The sequence below is a fragment of the Oreochromis aureus genome, linkage group 19 (genome assembly GCF_013358895.1).
Source record: "Oreochromis aureus strain Israel breed Guangdong linkage group 19, ZZ_aureus, whole genome shotgun sequence".
Taxonomy (NCBI): domain Eukaryota; kingdom Metazoa; phylum Chordata; class Actinopteri; order Cichliformes; family Cichlidae; genus Oreochromis; species Oreochromis aureus.
The window spans coordinates 21,272,656-21,290,872 of record NC_052960.1 but is presented as its reverse complement, the minus strand read 5'-3'; the positions used below and the strand labels follow the sequence as shown (position 1 = coordinate 21,290,872).

The 18,217-nt window shown below is 41.2% G+C and overlaps 1 protein-coding gene across 3 annotated transcripts in view; it reads right to left on the bottom strand.

The window, feature by feature from the left end:
• Nucleotides 1-1,044: 1,044 nt before the first annotated feature.
• LOC116322310 (latent-transforming growth factor beta-binding protein 2) overlaps nucleotides 1,045-18,217 on the bottom strand; it is a 90,854-nt gene continuing 73,681 nt past the window's right edge. For 2 of the 3 annotated variants that reach the window (XM_039603441.1, XM_039603443.1), the window contains 10 exons: nucleotides 12,774-12,902; nucleotides 10,737-10,871; nucleotides 9,472-9,669; nucleotides 9,277-9,372; nucleotides 8,483-8,611; nucleotides 8,087-8,227; nucleotides 7,755-7,928; nucleotides 7,322-7,591; nucleotides 5,530-5,679; nucleotides 1,045-4,029 (listed from right to left, as the gene is read on the bottom strand). In XM_039603441.1, the coding sequence (XP_039459375.1) occupies nucleotides 3,854-4,029; nucleotides 5,530-5,679; nucleotides 7,322-7,591; nucleotides 7,755-7,928; nucleotides 8,087-8,227; nucleotides 8,483-8,611; nucleotides 9,277-9,372; nucleotides 9,472-9,669; nucleotides 10,737-10,871; nucleotides 12,774-12,902 (1,598 nt within the window). In that variant the 3' untranslated portion in view covers nucleotides 1,045-3,853. The remainder of the gene's footprint in view (nucleotides 4,030-5,529; nucleotides 5,680-7,321; nucleotides 7,592-7,754; nucleotides 7,929-8,086; nucleotides 8,228-8,482; nucleotides 8,612-9,276; nucleotides 9,373-9,471; nucleotides 9,670-10,736; nucleotides 10,872-12,773; nucleotides 12,903-18,217) is intronic. The other variant, XM_039603442.1, reaches the window with a different exon arrangement.

Genomic DNA, 18,217 nt, shown 5'->3' with positions numbered 1-18,217 from the left:
TGTATTCATATTGTTATAACCTGTTATTGTAATGTACATATATATCATTCTTTATATACCCTTATGTTATTATTACAAACACTGACAGCAAGAAACATAGTAACACTTTGGCCTTCAGATCAATGTTTTGACCCTGAAGCTGAGGTCAGAGGTCAAATGTGACAAGATATTTTTTATTGTTTTATGTTGCTTTCTATATGTTGACAGGACACAACACACAAGACTCATAGTCATCACAGTATTTAATGAGGTCATAAGGCTTTTTGTCCATTTTTGACCAATAAATCATTGAGCTGACCCTGAAGACCTTGGTGGGTGTAAGCCAGATTTGAATGGATTTTAAACATCACATCATTCTACACCCCTGCCAAGTCTCTCAAGCCTTTTCCAGCTATTGTGTTTACAGACAGGAAGAATGACGTGCACGCAAATGCTACCAAAAACGTAACCTCCTTAGCAGAAGTAATAAAAAATCAAGATAACTCTGCTTTGACGAGCTACAATTTATATGGTTTCTCAAACAAATTTACTTTAATAATAATTCAGTAACATCAGTAGTTACTAATATGGCTTAATTTATTTTAGAGGGAAAAACACTGACATTTGTGAAAAAAAGAAAAAAAAAAGAAATCCTACACGTGTTTAACCACAAGATGTGTTTCTGCATCAATACTTTTACTTCAGAATGATTTGATAGCTTATAGTATAATTAAACACTATTTTAAAAATATAAAATAAGTTATTAGTTTTTATTTATTGATTTAAATTGTTCCAACAATTACCACCGAGCATATCATGATTACAAAATAATATGTCCATGATTGGTGTAGATACTTTAACCACACTGTTTGGGAACCTCACAGCTTTGTGTAGCAATAAGCTCTAATGACTTTAATGATCATCATTTGTATATCGCATAGTAAAACAAACTCACTGTTCTTGTTTTATCCCAGTAAACTCCCCAAATTACTCTGCGTGTATACACATGGTGAATGCAATGTGTGTTGGGTGCTATTTGTCCAAGTAAATTATCAAACACGCACATCTTTTTTTTAATGTTTTATTTTGATGACTGATAGTGATTACAGTCAAGAGGTAAACAAAATGAATGAGCATGATGTTTCCACTGACCACAGCTTTACATTTATCTCAGGTTATTTGTGGTTTTGAAAGATTTTAAATATTCTTTTAGATTGAATTTAAATCTTAAAGTTATGGTTCAGGTGATGATTTAACCGGAAGACAATAGTGGATGTAGAAAACAACACAAAATATTTATACAACTGTAGATTTATAGGCTAGGGAAGCAGGTTAATGGCGAAATTTAGTCATCCTCCAGACTCTGAATTAGACTTTAATGTTTCTGTGTTGCTGCAATTTCATCCTGAATATACAAGACTACAAGGCACGTGTGGTTACTCAGAAACCAGAAAGCTGATACTGTCTATGATACATTCATGACATAAGGATCCACCAGAGACTAAAGCAAATAAAGTTCACAATGACTAATATTTAGCTGTAAAGTTGTGATGTGCAGAAGTGGGTGCTCGCATTCCGAAAGCGTCGTCTTTGCGATGGAGGAGTCAGAATGTCTGTAATTAGAACAGTGCTGCCACTTCCAAAAAATATAATTCATTGTCTGCTCCACAGGGCAGGGTATTCACACAGTTCCTCTGGTACAGTGTCAGCCACTCTCCTCATACATAAAAAGAAATGCTTTAAAAAACATTTTTACAGACATAAATCTACAAAAAGCTATAATGACAGATATTTCTTACATTTTATGTTTTATGTCGAACAAAATATTTGTTGTGCTATAATGCAATGAGAGAATATATAACAAAAATAATACATAGTACTAGATCTGTACAAAATACACCAAACCTCTCCAACAAATGAATCCTTTGTCTTTACATGTGTTCAGAGATGCAGACATGGGAAGGGTCTGGATGTGAGATTCGAATTCCAAATATGTTACGTGTGGAAAAACAAATCCTTTTGCCTGTTTGATGTGGTTGCATGAAACAAATTTCCTGTCGCACACTTTCGAAGCCAACAAAGAGAAGAATCAACGCGGTGATCGTCTACTGTAAAACAAGCTTAATATTGTTAATAAGAAAGGTACTGTTGTCCTACATTGCTGCTGATATCGCATGAAAATGGAGTCAAACATAAGAAGACAGGTTATATACGCTCACTGTCCATATCATTAGGTACAACTGTTTATCTGCTCCTTAATGGAACTCTCTAATCAGCCAATTACATGGCAGACTCAATACATTTTAGTATGTAGACCTGGTCATAACGAGTTGATGAAGATCAAAGTAAGCATCAGAATGGGGAAAATCCGCTGATCTGCTTAGATTTTTCCCACATGACCATCTGTAGGTTTTAGAAGAAGGGTCTATGTACACTTTGGCTACAGCAACAAACAACCACACTGGGAGCAAGTCCTGTCAGGTTCAACAAAATTGGACAAACAAAGATTGGAAAAACGCTGCCTGGTCTGATGAGTCTCCATTTCTGCTATGACATTTAGATGGCTGGGTCAGAATTTGGAATAATCAACATGAAAGCATGGATCATTGGTTCTGGTGGTGTAATGGTGTGAGGGATATTTTCTTGGCACATTTCTCTTCCTGAGAACTGAGAAAAAAAAATCTTTCAGTTGAACTTTTTTTGTGATTTGTTTGTCCACTACAGAGGACATAAATGAACAAGCTGGGTCTCAGGAGGATAAGCAGAGATCCCACCTGGGCTCATTAGTACCAAATAAGTCTACCAAAGTATTGTTGCTGATCATGTCCATCCCTTTATGACCACTGTGTACCCATCTTCAGATGGCTGCATCCAGCAGGATAACATGCTGTGTCAGAAAGTTCAAATAATCTCAAACTGGTTTCTTAAACTGACCAAAATCTCTGCTGAATGTTTCCAGCACCTCGTTAAATCTATGCCACAAATAATTAAGGCAGTTCTGAAGGTAAAAGGAGGCCCAGACCAGTATTAGCAAGGTGCACCTAATGATCTGGTCAGTGAGAGTACATCACAATGCTTTCCGTGTGTCACACAGATCATCTTATACATCTACAGTCTCTCCATGCCCACATAAAGGGTGAAGCTGGTATTATGGAAGTTCCGCTGCTTTGACCTCCCAGTTCTCGGTCCAGAGCTTCTTCAATGGCAGCTTGTAGGTCATCTTAAAGAAAGACAGCTGTGGGAAAAGTTCCGTGTTGAATTTCTGTTTAGTCCAATGTAATTGAGACTGAGAAATTGATGAGAGGTTTGACAGTGATGAGCATCCTGATATACAGTATGGCTGATTTCTGATGACATTCCTTCTTTTACAAAATACATTTATTATTTCCCCACACTGTCTCTGACATCAATTACAGAGACAAGTAAAATGAGACGAATCAAGTACGCCATCTGAAATATTTTGCTTTCTTAGTTAGCAGAGGCCCGTCATGTAAATGAAATAAATAACACACAAAAAGAGAAGGTGATAGAGAAAATAAAGTGGAAATATATAAATCTGCATATCAAATTGCCTGGGCTTACTGAATAAAAAAGATCAGTCCACAAAATCCCTTTAAGGCAAATGGATATTTGGAGAATGCTAAATCCCATGTAATACATTCACTGCACAATTCCTGGTCCTCTTGAATGTGTGTGAGGGGGATATAAATGCATCCTGTGCTGAATGCAAGTGTGTGTTTTCTATATGTACATGTGTCAGTATGTGTGCGTGTGGTATGTAGGGAAACGAGACTGGACGTTTCAGCATTACTGTTGGAGGTTTAGAGTCAAGCCCTGGGGGAAAATGGGCAGAGAAGCCGGCACTCCAACATACTCAGTTTCCTGCCTCCCTAAGCCTAGACTCTGGGATCGCCGGGATGCATTTGTGTGGCTTGGCGGAGGCCACGAAGCCCGGCAAGCAGGTGCATTTGTATGATCCCTCTGTGTTTGTGCACTCCCCGTTCTGACACAAAGGAACATTGTCGCTGATGTCCTCACACTCGTTTATGTCTGAGGAGAAAGGACAGAGTATGAGTTAGTCAGCAGGGAGAATCCAAAAAGAAAAAGCTGCCTATGACACATCTGCTGCTGAGGGGTCACCTCAAAATTATAATTCTTTCCTTCCCTTTCCCGTCCTGTCCTTTCCTCTCCTTGCTTTCCTTTCCTGTCCTTTCCATGTTAAACTCCAACAAATTTGAGTTCTGTTCTAACTTTTCATCGTGATACATGACCACATCAGAAACTATGATTTAAACACATGAAAATACTTTTGATAATTACTTGTTTTTCAAGAAAATAAATCAAAAAGTTAATAGTTCTCAAATGTGAGGATTAGGTGCTTGCCTTTCTCTTGAAGTATTGTTCGACTCACATCATACAGTACACAAATCAGTGAATGCATCAGGGGCAATTTGGGGTTCAGCTTCCTGCCAAGGACACTCGATATGTGGACTGGAGGAGGTGGGGATCAAACCACCAACCTTCTGATAAGTGGAGAGCTCATCATATCTCCTCAGCTGTAGCTGCTCAACAAGTGACCAACACAAGTGTTTTAATTACTTTCACAAAGGTTTGCTGTTGGAGGTACTTTCCCTCAACACGATAAATGTGTTGCATAAAATCTCATATATCTTTAATCAAACATGCCGTCATGTTGCGTGTCAGCTGGACAGGATCTGCACTCGATTTCCCAGCCATCTTGAGAGCCGGACTTCTAAGAACGATGGTAAAATTAACAATCCACTGGATTGTGTTTCCTTTTGGCCTTCAACAGGTTGTTCTTTCTCTTTTCCAGCATGGGAGGTCTGATTGTCATTTCATAGCAGTCAATCTCAAATGACCCTCTTTGTGTTTATGTCATGTTCTGCTGGGGAAATGCTAGCGGTGAGATTTATAAAAGGAGGCAGGGCATGAGTTGCATAGCTCCCACATGTTTCCACGGTTTTCAATGACTTTTCTTGGGAAAACTGGCTGGCCTTGAAGTCGATAAGCCTGTACGCGGACAGAATCTTGCAATCATAGAATTTCATTACGAAAAGACTCTGTTTTCTTACAAAACAAACAAAGTACATTTTTTTAATAAATATCTCATGTAACACACAAGTGGCTAAGATTCAAGGCCTCCTTGCTCTTGGCAGTGTACAACCAGGGAATGTCAAACCAAAGGGTAACACACGATGGTTTTGTGGAGTACACTGCTTTCATTAGTTTCCCATAAAACATAAGTTAATGCAAGGTTGTTAAATTTAAAGCTTCTCCTTGAGGGCAAAGATTTACAGCATGAAGAGTTACCCTACTGGCTCCAGAAAGTTGAAACATGAAAGCAGAGTTCACTGTGGTTTGTTTTCAAGATTCAGTACCATATTTTTAAATGAGATATGATGTTATATGAAGTGACTGATTCGCCTATTGATCCCAGGAAGCCCCTGAACATTCTTTATTAGGAAAACATGATCTAAATGTGGGCAGCCTACTGAGAAGGCCCCTAAAGATGCTGCAGGAAAAACCCACCTATACAGGCCATCTTGTCTAGATCAAGTTCATAACCGTCTAAGCAGTCGCAGGTGTAGCCCTCTCGCACTCGAACGCAGCGACCGTTTTCACACCCATTCAGGATTCCACATTCTTCCGCCCGGAGACCTTCAAAACCTTCATAGCGTTCTGATTGGACAAATATACAGACAGACATGATATTGTTGCAACATTTATTCAAAGAAAATATTTTCCCAAACTCTCATAATGCTAGACGTCAGCTGACCTGTTAGGACATCCAGTCCACTAATGGGTCGTTTGATATCCTTGTTCGCAAAACCAACATAAAATATTCTGGCCTATACGTTGCTGTACAAAAGTTTTGAGCCACCCGTCATTTCTTTATATCCTAGTTCTAAGGAGCCAGACTTGTATCTTGTACTTGAGCTACAGTTCTCCAGGCTTTTGAAGGTCTTTCAAAGTTTTTCTTTGGACATTGGCCGCTTTTTCACTCATTTTCACCCCAGTCCTTGACCATTTTCTCAGCAATGTTTAAGCCATTTAACACTGATCCATCGATAATTCAAGATTAAAGGAGCACCAAACTCGAGGGATGAACTAGTGTTGTGTCTACACTTAACAGACAACTTAGCAAAGAACCAATTTTAAGTAATTTCTTCAGGCATTTTGCTACTATTAACCTCTCAACAACACGTCATTTGCTCTAATTTCTGTTATTGAATCTACATAAAATTTTAAATATAATGATGTTTGACAGCATAAAATTGTATTGTAATTGCACCAACAAGGTGATTTACAACGAGCTATTAGATGAAAAACTGACATATATTGGAATGGTGTGCGGTGTGTCTTTAAAACAAAAAAATTATTTTCAGCAGATGAAGAGCGTGTGTAAGCTACGTCTTTAAGAAATTGGACAAATTGCTCAATGAAGCCTTATCAGGAAGGGTCTCATTCAAAGGGTGGCCATCAAAAGGCCATTCTCAAGGAAGGGAAAAAGGGAGAAATGGCTGAAGTATCCAAAATTACACAGTGATTGGGCTGAAAATCAGAGATAACAGGTCTTATTGAATAAAGAATCCAAATTAGAAATTTTTGGTTCAACTTGTCAAAATGTACAAAGGAGATGTCAGTAGAGAGGTACAGCAGTGAGTGTCTACAGGCATCTGTGATCATCTTGGGATCTTGTCAAAACTGTTAGAATTATGAACAATAGATCAGATTTTGATCCACCATGCAATACTATCTGGTTTGATAGGAAACAGCTTCATTCTTAAGCATCACAATAATCCTAAACACACCGCCAATGCAGTAAAAACATACCTGGATAGAAAAACACAGAATGGAATACTGTCAGTCATTGATCTCCCCAGAGCCAAGAGCTCAACATTATTGAAGCGGCGTGGGATCATCTTGTCATAATGCTTAACAAGTATGAGCCAACATCCAAAGAAGAGCTTTGAATGTCCTTCAGAAAGCCTGGAGAACTATTCCTGAAGACTACTTAAGCAATTACAAGAAAGCTTGCCTAAGAGAGTTCAGGCTGTGTTCAAGAATAGAGGTGCTCATACTAAATATTGACTTTTAGGCTTGTTAGAATGGTACAAGCTGCTAAGTTTCTGCCTAATATGCTATATATATATATCCATGTATGTTTGCACAATTTAATAAACTGATGTACTGATTTCCCATTTCCTAGCAAAACATAAAGAAAGCAGGGTGTGGCTCAAGACTTTTGCATATACATGATAAGCTTATGAAATATTATGTTAAACTACTAAAACAGAACAAACTGCATGCGTATACTCACCAGCATATGGATCCACTCGCTGCGGCTGGTACTCTCTCGGCTGCACACTGGGCACTCGGACGGGGACGTGGAGGGGTGGCTGTTGAACGCCGTAGTAGTTCTCACCTTCAGAAATATCATAGGGTCCACCAGCACCGCCGTAATGATCCCAGTATGGAGGGCCAAAATGTTCTGCAGGGTCATCTATCCCCTCAACACCGTACTCATATCCTATTCGCTCTCGCAGACTATCTGAACTTCCTCTTACGTTGCACATTACTGCATAGTCAGCTGTACACAACAGCAAACAAGGGATGGAAATGATCATTTACTTTTGAAGTCAAATGGAAAATTACAAAATCATTACTGTATGAATATGCTATGCTATGAACACAGTACATAGATTTATTATGAAACTAAAAAATCGCTATCTTATGTGATTCCTGCTTCTCACCAGAGTCTTTCCTGGGACAGAGGGCACAGTGTCCACTCCAGGCAACACCATGCAGGCAGCAACATTCAGTGTATGTAGTTCTGCGATCTGTGAGCGGTTTGGCACACATGTTGTCGCCCTCGAGTTGCTGCCAGCAAATATCCACGTGCACGTCATCTTCTGAGTCCACAACTTCTGGGATGTACAATGAGAAGGGTTTAACAGAAAAAACAAGAGAATCGGAAAAATATAACTTCAAGAGTCAGCTAACCAAGTTATACTTTTTCTTTGAATATCCAAGAAGAATAAATTGTCAAAAAAAAATGTAATCAGTTTGTGTGTGTGTGTCACACCCTCTGTGGTGTTGAGATCAATGCAGCGTCGCCGTGTGCTGTCGAGAACCAACGGAGGGCTGCAGAAACAGTTGAATGACCCGGCCGTGTTCACACACACCCCGTTCTCGCAGACATTTCCAAATGCACACTCATCATAATCTTAAAAAAATGAGTGCAAAGAGACTCAGACGTCACCAAAATCATTGCATTTTAATACATTAGCATGGTAATACAAAGCAGACCACGAATGAGACCATACATTTTTGAATATATGTAAATGATATTGGATTTGTGGACCATAGTCTATACATTAGTAATTAATATAAAAAAAACCCCACAACAACAACAAAGTTCCGGTTATATTTGTTGTGGTGATGAACGATATAATAGGTAATAAAAAAAAGACTTTCTTACCCACACACTCAAGCCGAATGTTATCGTAGAAGAAGCCGGAGCGACAGTAGCAAGTATACGTAGAAAAGAGATTTGAACACTGCCCATTCTTACAGATGTCGGGCCCAAAAATCTCACATTCATTTGCATCTAAGGGGCAAAGACAGAGAGAGCTGCGTCATGTGCGTCTCGTTGCAATGTGTGAGCTGGAAAGTTTCAAATCCTGACCCTGTTTCTAAAAGCACTGGCACTGTGCTAGAACTGTCATTCGCTTCTTTTTTAAAAAGCTGCAATTACAGTAAATACTCAGATATACAGGCACGTTTACCATGAGGCCGGTCCATCTGGCTTTAAAAGTTGCTGCAGGTGAAAATAAAACATTTCACCTTTCTGTGCCAGTGTAAAGTCTGATAGGAAGATTAAAAATGCTGGTGACAGCCAGTGCTGCCCCTGATGCACTTATAGCATAAATTTGAAAATCCTGACTTCCTTCTCAAGTTATTGCACAAGATTTTCAGAAAACTCGACCCTGTGACCCTGACTCTGAGGTCAAGGTAACTAAGATTAACTAACTAAGGTGACATCTTTTTTAGAGATTTTCAGAATACTTGACTTCTGATCTTAAACTTGAGATCAAGGCCTCCATTATTTAACCTGGTGTCTTTCTCGAGTTATTGCATTTGCAAACTTGCGAGTCCATGCTGCATGCCCAACCCCAGTGTGAGAACAAAACCCCATCATGGTTTAACAGCTGAGGGGTTAAAACAGGGAAAATCCATAAAACGAGGTAGCATTTACGAGCGAAGAGTGTGTACCTATGTAAGTCCGTTGCTCATCTCCAAAACTTTGTACAGAGGAAACAGGCAAGGGTAGCAATCCACTGCCGTAAGGGCACAGCTGTTTGTAATCATCTGAAAAACAAAGACAAGCAGATTAACAAAACACAGAAAAATGCTGGGCTAATATTACAACATGTTCACTTTATTCCGATAATAAAGCTCTTGTTGTACCACTTCCTTGGACGGGACAGGCGTGGATTTCACAGTTGTCGCCCCAGCCTGCTCCAGCCGTGCAGCAGCACTCCTGCTTGGTGGTGTTGTGAGACAAGACGTTGTCACAGAAGTTTGCGTCATTCAGATTATAGTAACACTCTCTCCTCTCCTCTGCCGAGGTGGGGAACGCAGGGATGGGTTTGGTGTCCCTCTCAGCTGTAGGTGAACAAAGAATAAAGCAGGTGAGGGGATGTCAGAGATCACGGTCGTGAAAGCATCTGTGGATTTAGTCATGGTCTGGTGTTTGAGGAAGGAAAAATGCTCTCTGATACAGCTTTTTGAAGTCATACCTCACTACACAGATGAGCCCTCCAGGAAGCTAAAGTTACAATAAATCCTACACTTGAGGTGCACATCATCACACCGTAACAGTGTCGAAGGGCCTCCGCTCTTTCATCCATCCACATCCCTTCAGCAGGTAGTGCATTACCCTCGCCTGCCACTGCTGAGCCTGCTCATTTGTCCAAAGGCATGGGCTCAGGCATTTCACCGTTAAGCTGCTGGCTTAGCCAAATGGAAACACTGGCATGTGAGTCAACACACCATTCAGTCTCACATGATTGATTAACACACGTCGAAAGCAAACAGTGGAATGTGGCAAAAAGGTACACAAAGGCATAACTGGGGTTTAGAGCCCAGGCAGAAGAAAAAACATCCCCGCTGAGGGCACGTAGCTTAATAATGTAAATACCCCCAATTTGTGTACACATGTGCCTATCAAACTGGGAATGTGATGATATTTCCATGACTCAAAAGGCTTTAGTCATCCTGAAATTACACTGCATTGCATATCTTTAACCTCTGCACTTTCCGATTATTTTAGCACAAGAGCACAGAGCAATGTGTCTTTAGCTCTAATTGCTAATAGCTACACCTTATCCCTGTTTGTCTTGGTGGGGAAATGGGTTTACAGTAACTAAGGCCCCAGGGCATTTGCTTGGCCCCGATCGAGAAGTTACTTCATCGTTTGTCCGGCGGATTAGGCTAATACAAATTTTTGCGGGAAACCCACCCAACCATAACCCCAGCCTATAAAGAAAAAAAATGGAAACACGCAGGTCAAAAGATACTCTAAGAGACGTGGAGTAAGCCATGTCCACCTAGTCGCCCTTGTTTGGATAATGAGAGACGGCTCATTAAATCAGGAAAAACTTCGTCTCCCAATGACAGGATTGAGAATTTAGTCCTGTGAGTCACTGTGAGTTCTAGTCCTGCTCTATTACCCATGGAACGGCACTGGCTGGTGTGGGGATCAAATTCCTCATTGTCGTTGGGGCAGATGCACAGGAAGCTGCCATCGAAGTTCTCACACAGGGCCTCCCCACACAGCGCCAAGCTCATCTCGCACTCATTCATGTCTGAGAAAAGCAGGAGAGGAAGCTTTAGGTCAGTAAAGGATCGGGAACATGCACACGGTTGTCACTAGAGTACTTGATATTCAAATGAAAGAAAAGTCCTATCTATGCATCCATCCATCGCTGTTAAGAAAGATTTGATTTTTTACAAATAGATGATAAATGTCAATTTTTATTGTTTAATAACCAGTCAATTAGTCAAAGGAGTTTGCAAAGAAAAGCGTCTGGACTTCTTTAAGTTGCTACCTCAGGAATTCACATGACAAGGTGGGGCCAGGTTTCACAACGAGCTCACCCGAAACCCTGGCTGATTAGGTCCCACACCCGCTTTCACACCTTGGCGCATGTGATTAGAGGATCACCAGGGGGTCCTTTGTCCCTCTTTGGGGGGATACTCCCACTGGGTTTAAATCTGGGACTCTCGGCCATTTGACCTTAGAACTGAAGAAGCTTCTCGGATGAGAGGTGAAACGTCTTCAAGCAACTTAAAGAAGTCCAGACGCTTTTCTTTGCAAACTCCTTTGACTACGATGACCTGGATGACTGAGAACCTTCACAGACAACCAGTCAATTAAATTCTCTAAAGCAGCTGGAGGATGTAGTTTTTACCAGACAAATGAGTGTTAACAGTGTGTGCGTTAGAAAGTCTTTCATTTGCAGATTTGTACACAAAAGATGTACTTTTAAGATTTAGACTATGAGTGTGCATACGTGGAAGTGGTTCAGAATGACTATTAATAGTTAGTTTCATAATTTTTTGGACAAAGATACAATTTTTGTAGTTTTGTCTCAGTATACCGCTGCAGTGTTTAAAGCAAACAGTTAAGATGTGACTGAAGTTCACTTTCAGCTTTAACTGAAGAAGGTTTACAAAACTGCTGCATCGATTGTTTAGGAATTACACCCATCTTTATGCACAGTCCTTCATTTTCAGAGGCTCAAAAGTAATTGGACAATTGACAAGCAGGTTCATGTCCAGGAGAGGCCTGCTCCATTCTTATCCCATGAAAAATGAAGCAGACATAATCGCTGAAATTCATGCAGGGTGTTTAAATATGAATATGAGGCCACCAATAGGCAAAAACAAAAGAGCAAAAACTTTAGGAGTGGGCGAATCATCAAACACTGACCAGCTCAGCAACACCAAAAGGTCTGAAAGATTAAAGTGAATGATGACAAAATTACTTACATATTTAATAATAAAAAAAAAACACTTTATAGCATCTAACTGATGTTGTGAAGCAGCAGGATGAATGAAGTGTACAAATCTACACTCTCTGCCCAGATTCAGCCAAACGCTGCAAAAGTAATCAGACAGCTCTTCACAGCGTTGAATGAATAATGACCCAAACCATACTGCAAGAGTTTTTCAGGGGAAAGAAATAGGATATTCTTCATGGCCAAGTCAGTCTCAGTCCAACAGAGCATGCTTTTTAGTCACTGAAGACAAAACTGCAGGCAGAGAGACCCACAAACAAGCAGCAGTTTAAGGTGGCTGCAGTAAAGAACTAGGAGAGCATCTCCGGGGAGGAGCCTTGGGTTCTAAACCTCAGGAATCAAGACAGCAAAGGATTTTCATCTGTATTAAAAAAAATATATCATATTTAAGATTTAGGTTTTTGGGCCTCTGAAAATGGGGTACTGTGTATAAAAATGAGTGTATTTCCTAAACAGTTCATAGACTATCTTTATAAAACTCCTTGCACTTAAACCGCATCTTTGTTTGTCTGATTTAACATCCACCATGGAGGTGTACAGAGGCGTAGCTACTACTTTGACCAACGAATTATGGATTATATTGGAATATGTTTCAACATAGCATATTTAGTTTTGAAAAACACATTTATATCAACAGGCTAGTTTAGTTTGTCTACAGCGGATACTTTCTGGACAGCAGTTACACACCGACACATCTGGTCATATCTCCCGGAGGGTTGGTGTAGCCTTGGTCACACTGGCAGCGGAATGAGCCGTCTGTGTTCTCACAGACGCCGTTGCTCCCACAGATGGTTTTGTTGTCACATTCATCAATATCTGCAAGGCGAGAGCAGGCAGAGAGGTGAGCGCAGCGTTAATATTTACAGTGTCATTCTGCACAACAGACTCTCGCACTGCCTCCGTAAACACTACGCCGCTTTCTCCAAAATAAACACCACTACCATTCTGACCGTACAATAACAAGAGAAATCACTGCCATCATAACATGTCAGGGACAGTGTACAGATTAGACAATTCGTTAAGAAGCTTTTCAAACTTTGCTCCTCGTGGATTGATTCATGGGGACTTGCTCTCTCTCTCTCTGCATGGACACAGTGTAAAGTGAGCGCAATGTGGATCTGGAAAGCTGCGGGTAAATGTTCTTTGGTTGTGTCAGCCGAGTGGGAAGTGACAGAGGAGTCCGCAGCATCCAGCCAACATTCAGTACTCACCAAGACTTTACAAGCAGCTGGAGAGTTCAGATCTGGCATTAAGAGCAGCTCTCTGGCAGGAACCACTTTCCAATCTAATCAATGAATGTACTAAAAAACAGGCTCTTACTATGAAAGGACTGAGAGCATAGGGGGACTTTGTGGGGGCCTGAAATGGAAGTTAGGAATCTGGCGGGTCTGCAGTAGTTTCTTGTTTGCAAGGCATTAAATCATAAAACATGTTTGATAAAATCACAAGAGAAACTATATGCTTTATGTCAGTTCGGCTTGTCAAAACTGTTAACACCGGACCTCGTAACCGCACTGACTCCCCCTACCAGTTGCTGTTTGAAAGGTAACATTTGTTTGCAATTTCTAACATACATGATTTAGTATTTCTTGGCATCGCCAGCATAGCAGAGGCCAAATACTGATGCTGCAGGGAGGGGGGTAAAGCTGATTATAATTGTTTTAAAAAACAATCACAGTACTTAATGGTCACACTTTAGTGACATGAAATTATTCTCTGGTCAGTTTCCCTCCTTCTTGGGTTGCTGAAATATAAATTCAGGTAACTTGATCAACAATTTGGATAAAATAAACGTGGCAGACACAGCCAGAAGTTAAGTGGCGCGGTGTGCTTGTACTTTTTCTGCAAGGCATCAAGTTAAAAACATTACAACAGGCAGGCCTCACAACTGATATGAATTGTACTGATGAAATTAAAGAATACTACTTTACTGTGTCTGTTTTATTGTAAGCGTAATTTGATTTTGTTAATATTTTCTTTTTAACTTTCATAACCTTCCATGAGCATTCCATGGAAACTATTAGTTTCCATGACTAATATTAACTCCACTGGAGTGATAATAGGTTTTGGAAAAAACAAAACAAAACTTGAAACAAATTAAAAAACATTCTGAATATGGAAAAAATCACAACAACTTGAATATTTAAATTATTTTTGATCCGTTCCACTAAAAACTCTCATTCATCTGCCTCTAACTGTAATAAAGACAAGATGTTAAGTCCAGTGGTACCTTAAACTTTCGTGACAACATGACTTATGGTGTAAAAAGCGCCATCATTCACATGTTGTCTAACCCTGTTCTATTTTGCCTATGAGTACTAACACAGGCCGCTTCAGCTGAAAAAAAAAAAGGAGAAGAAAGTGGGACAGAGAAACCGCAATCCATCTGATTTGAACAGCACGCTTGGCCAGGGCCCCGTCCTCTCCTCCAACGCAGAAGTCTCCTTTCTCAGGCTCATTGGGGGGAACTAGTCCTCTGCCAGTGTTTCTGTCCTGACTTGGACATTTCTCTAAGATGCCTCTGGGGTCAGAGACAGGGTCTCCCACCAGCTAATAAAACTGTGGAGACAAAATTGCCTTTGTCATTTGTAAAATGTTTCACTGGAAGGGCTGAGGAGGACCGAAATTGCTAGAATAGACTTGTGGGCTCAAATGGACGGACACATACTAAGAACCGCCAACTTACTGGATGTGCTTTTGAATACTTTAAGGAATTGCACACAATTGAAAAAATATATTTTAGGGAATAACATCTCAAAGGCCTAGTTAGCCATGTTTCTCTATTAAGGGGGGGAAAGTATTGTATATCAAGGTTTAAGGAACATTTTTCTCAAGTGTGAAGAGCTTAAGTGGAGTTAGGAATGTTGGAATTGACAGCAGAGACCAGCTGGGAGGTCCGGGGAGGGAAGTCGATGAAAGCTCTCTGCTAATATAAGAAATAATCAGTGTCTGAAGGCGGATTTTCATTCGTGTGTGACATGGAAGAAAATCTGTTGCAAACCACATGTTGGGATGAGATGCAATCAAAGTATCATCTCTGAGAGGAACAAGAAAATCTAGACCAAAACAAAAACTGGAATTTTGTCATCGCTGTGCCCGTCTTTTTGCAGTGTTTGAGTGATAGCATTACTTGACCAGCCATTTAGATCTGTCAACCACAGAGTCAGGGTGATAATCGCAGCACTAATGATTTGTGGGAAAAAATGAATATTACAGCCTGAGATAACTCCACCAAGAGCGAGTCTCACACTAGCAGGACATGGGGTTGCCTTTCTTAGTCTTTCCATGCGATCATCAGTTACGTCAGGACACATGCAGCGCTGTAATTTGCCTGGGGGGAAGAAGTGAGGCGGGAAAGACTGAAAAGTTCAGCTGATATAGGAAAAGCTGAGATGAAGGGGCAGCACGGGCCCAAAAACAACCTATTCTAATGGTCTGACCCGGGAGGACATGCTTCCTGGATCCGGTGATGGTGGATTTGGGTGTGGAGGAGTGTTAAAAACTGGTTTCTGTGCCATGTGTTAATCTGAAGCACATGGCGGCAGGCAAAGAGAATACAGGGATACATCAATGACTGTTGACTCACCCTGCCGCAGTCCACACTTCTCCGTTGTTCTCCGGGCAACCCCTTGTCTGATTGGACCCATATGCAGAGGTTATTTCACACATGATTGGTTAAGGATAAGGTGAGGTATTTGCCTTCAGGGAAGCATGTTTGTGGGCTTTATCAGATATTACATCAACAACCGGTCCTGGGTTAACTACACTGATGACCAACCCGCAGTGTGACCAGTGTACATCTTAAAAAGAAAGTACAACTGCACAAGGAGTCACACACATGTTAAAGTCTTCAGATTTCTATACATTTACAGGGGTGGGAGGCTGGCAAGAGTGCGACCGCAGACAATTTCCGCCCTTGGGTAAAAGCCTTATTAAAGACGAGGCATAGCTCGGGGGAATTTACGAGCGTGACGGTGAATTAAAGCTAAAAACAATGATCTGCAGCACGCATACACACATGCGTCCAAACACTTATGTACGGCATCGTGTTAGATTTGAGCGTAGACCTTATAGCACAGTTGCGGTGGCATTTGCTGTGGCAAAAAAAAGCCCCTCTGTTTTTTCCCTTTTTGTGTCACGGCCTCTAAATCTAAATGAGCGCAGGGAGCAGAGCCAACGACAACCGCTGCCCCTTTCGAAGGCGGGTGAGTAAAAATAAAGCAATACCCCCTCGCAGAAACTGCAAATTACCGCGTCTGGTCTCTTCTTGAATATTTGATGATTTTCTTTTTACAAGCCACCAAAAAATGCCCGGGAGTAATTGGGCTCCATCCTTGGGCTTTTTTTTAACATTTTTTTATTGAGGTGACGGCAGCATCTCCCAAAACTTCCATTCGTGAGGTGAAACAAGCCGCTATTGTGTGTAGCGCTGAGTGATTTTAAACGTAAGAGGGCTTGGTTCTCAAACCAGGGCTGTGAGTCAACGCTGAGCTGTGTGAGTGTTTGTTGTAGCATCTAGTGAAAACAGCATCACAACATAGCAACAGGAGAAAGATGGTCAAGCACCCCTAGAGATGAGATAAATAGAGTTTTGTGGAACTATAAAAGAAAATTTTGTAATCAGGCCACATCTCAGGACTCCTAGGGAGCATGTCAGACATGTTAGCAACTGAGTGAGGGGCTCAGAAGTGGAATCAGACCAAGAGGTTCAAACCCGGGCAGCTCTGTGTGGAGTCGCCACATGTCTGTATGAGCTTTCTCCTGGAGATTGGGTGTCTGCTAGATTCCTGCACAACTCTTTCAAAAGATACTTTCAGCATCAAGAATTTCACTGTTTTGGGCAAATAAAGATATAAAACAGATCATCATACTAGAGGCAACTAAATGGCACATGGGGTGATTTAAATAAAAGGCATATATCATGGCAGGCAAAGTCCTTAACCCCTAATGCGCAGCAAGCAATGATGCAAATCTAACCTGTGTGAGCTGCTTAGCAGTGTTTTGTCTCTGAAGTCGAAAGAGCAGAGGTGAGCAGCTGGCTTCAATCAAGCCTCATCGCACTAAAGGCCTCTGCACTCTTTAGCCGGTGCCAGACAGACAAGATCATAAAGTGCAGTGAGGAGGCAGCCACACATAGCCAGGATCAGTGTGGTAGATGAGGGGTGGTGGGCAGAGCTACGATCTGTCACCGGTCAACACTGCCCGCAGCAGCATTTTCTCTCCAGAGCACCATCACTTGATAGTCTAATAAAAACATGGGGTCATAAAAACATGTGAAGCCACACTCCGCCCTGAGTGCATCTCTGCAACCACCACAGTCTCTGGTTCTCTTTCTCCAACACAAACACACACGGGAGGATGCCAAAAAAAAAACAAAAAAACCCCACACTTAACCACAGACGTGCACACACACACACACACACACACACACACACACACACACACACACACACACACACACACAGTCATACTGACATGCACACGCAATCGGCCACAAACACCCACAGCTTCAATCTACAGTCCAACACATCATTCCATTCTGATGCTCTCAGTCTGCTTTCCCTTCTTCGCCTGTCACTCTCCAGTGACTGTTTGGATCCTCTCTAAACATGAGGAAAATATCTAGACCTTCGTTTTTGCTGGTCATAAACCCCATTTGTTGTTTTATGGTGCTATGAGAGTGACAAAGACAAGCAATACCACACTACAAAATAAAGAGCAAAAAAAAAAAATCCAATTTGTTGTGCAACAAACTTTGCAAATGTCTTAAGCCCAAGGTGTTCAGTCCTGCCAGGAAATACATAAGTCTTCGTGGACTCTGGAAGTCATGGACATGTGCCTGTTGTTGTTGGCTAGCTGTGTTCACAGATGTAGCGTAAGTACAAACCCACCCAACCAATGCCAGGTGACTGTGGCTTCTCTACAAGGGGGGGGAGGGGGGACACACAGTAAGCTGGCCTGACAATCTCATCTTTCTTCTCTTAGAAGAACTGCAGCGATCAGGTTCTACTTTGGGACTCTGCCAGAGTGCTCCATTAGCTCTGTTTTCAGGTGAATGACTTCTATCAGCTTCTGGCCTTACAATTGGCTTCCAATGACAGTGTGGTATTGTCTTCAAAGGGCCTCAATAT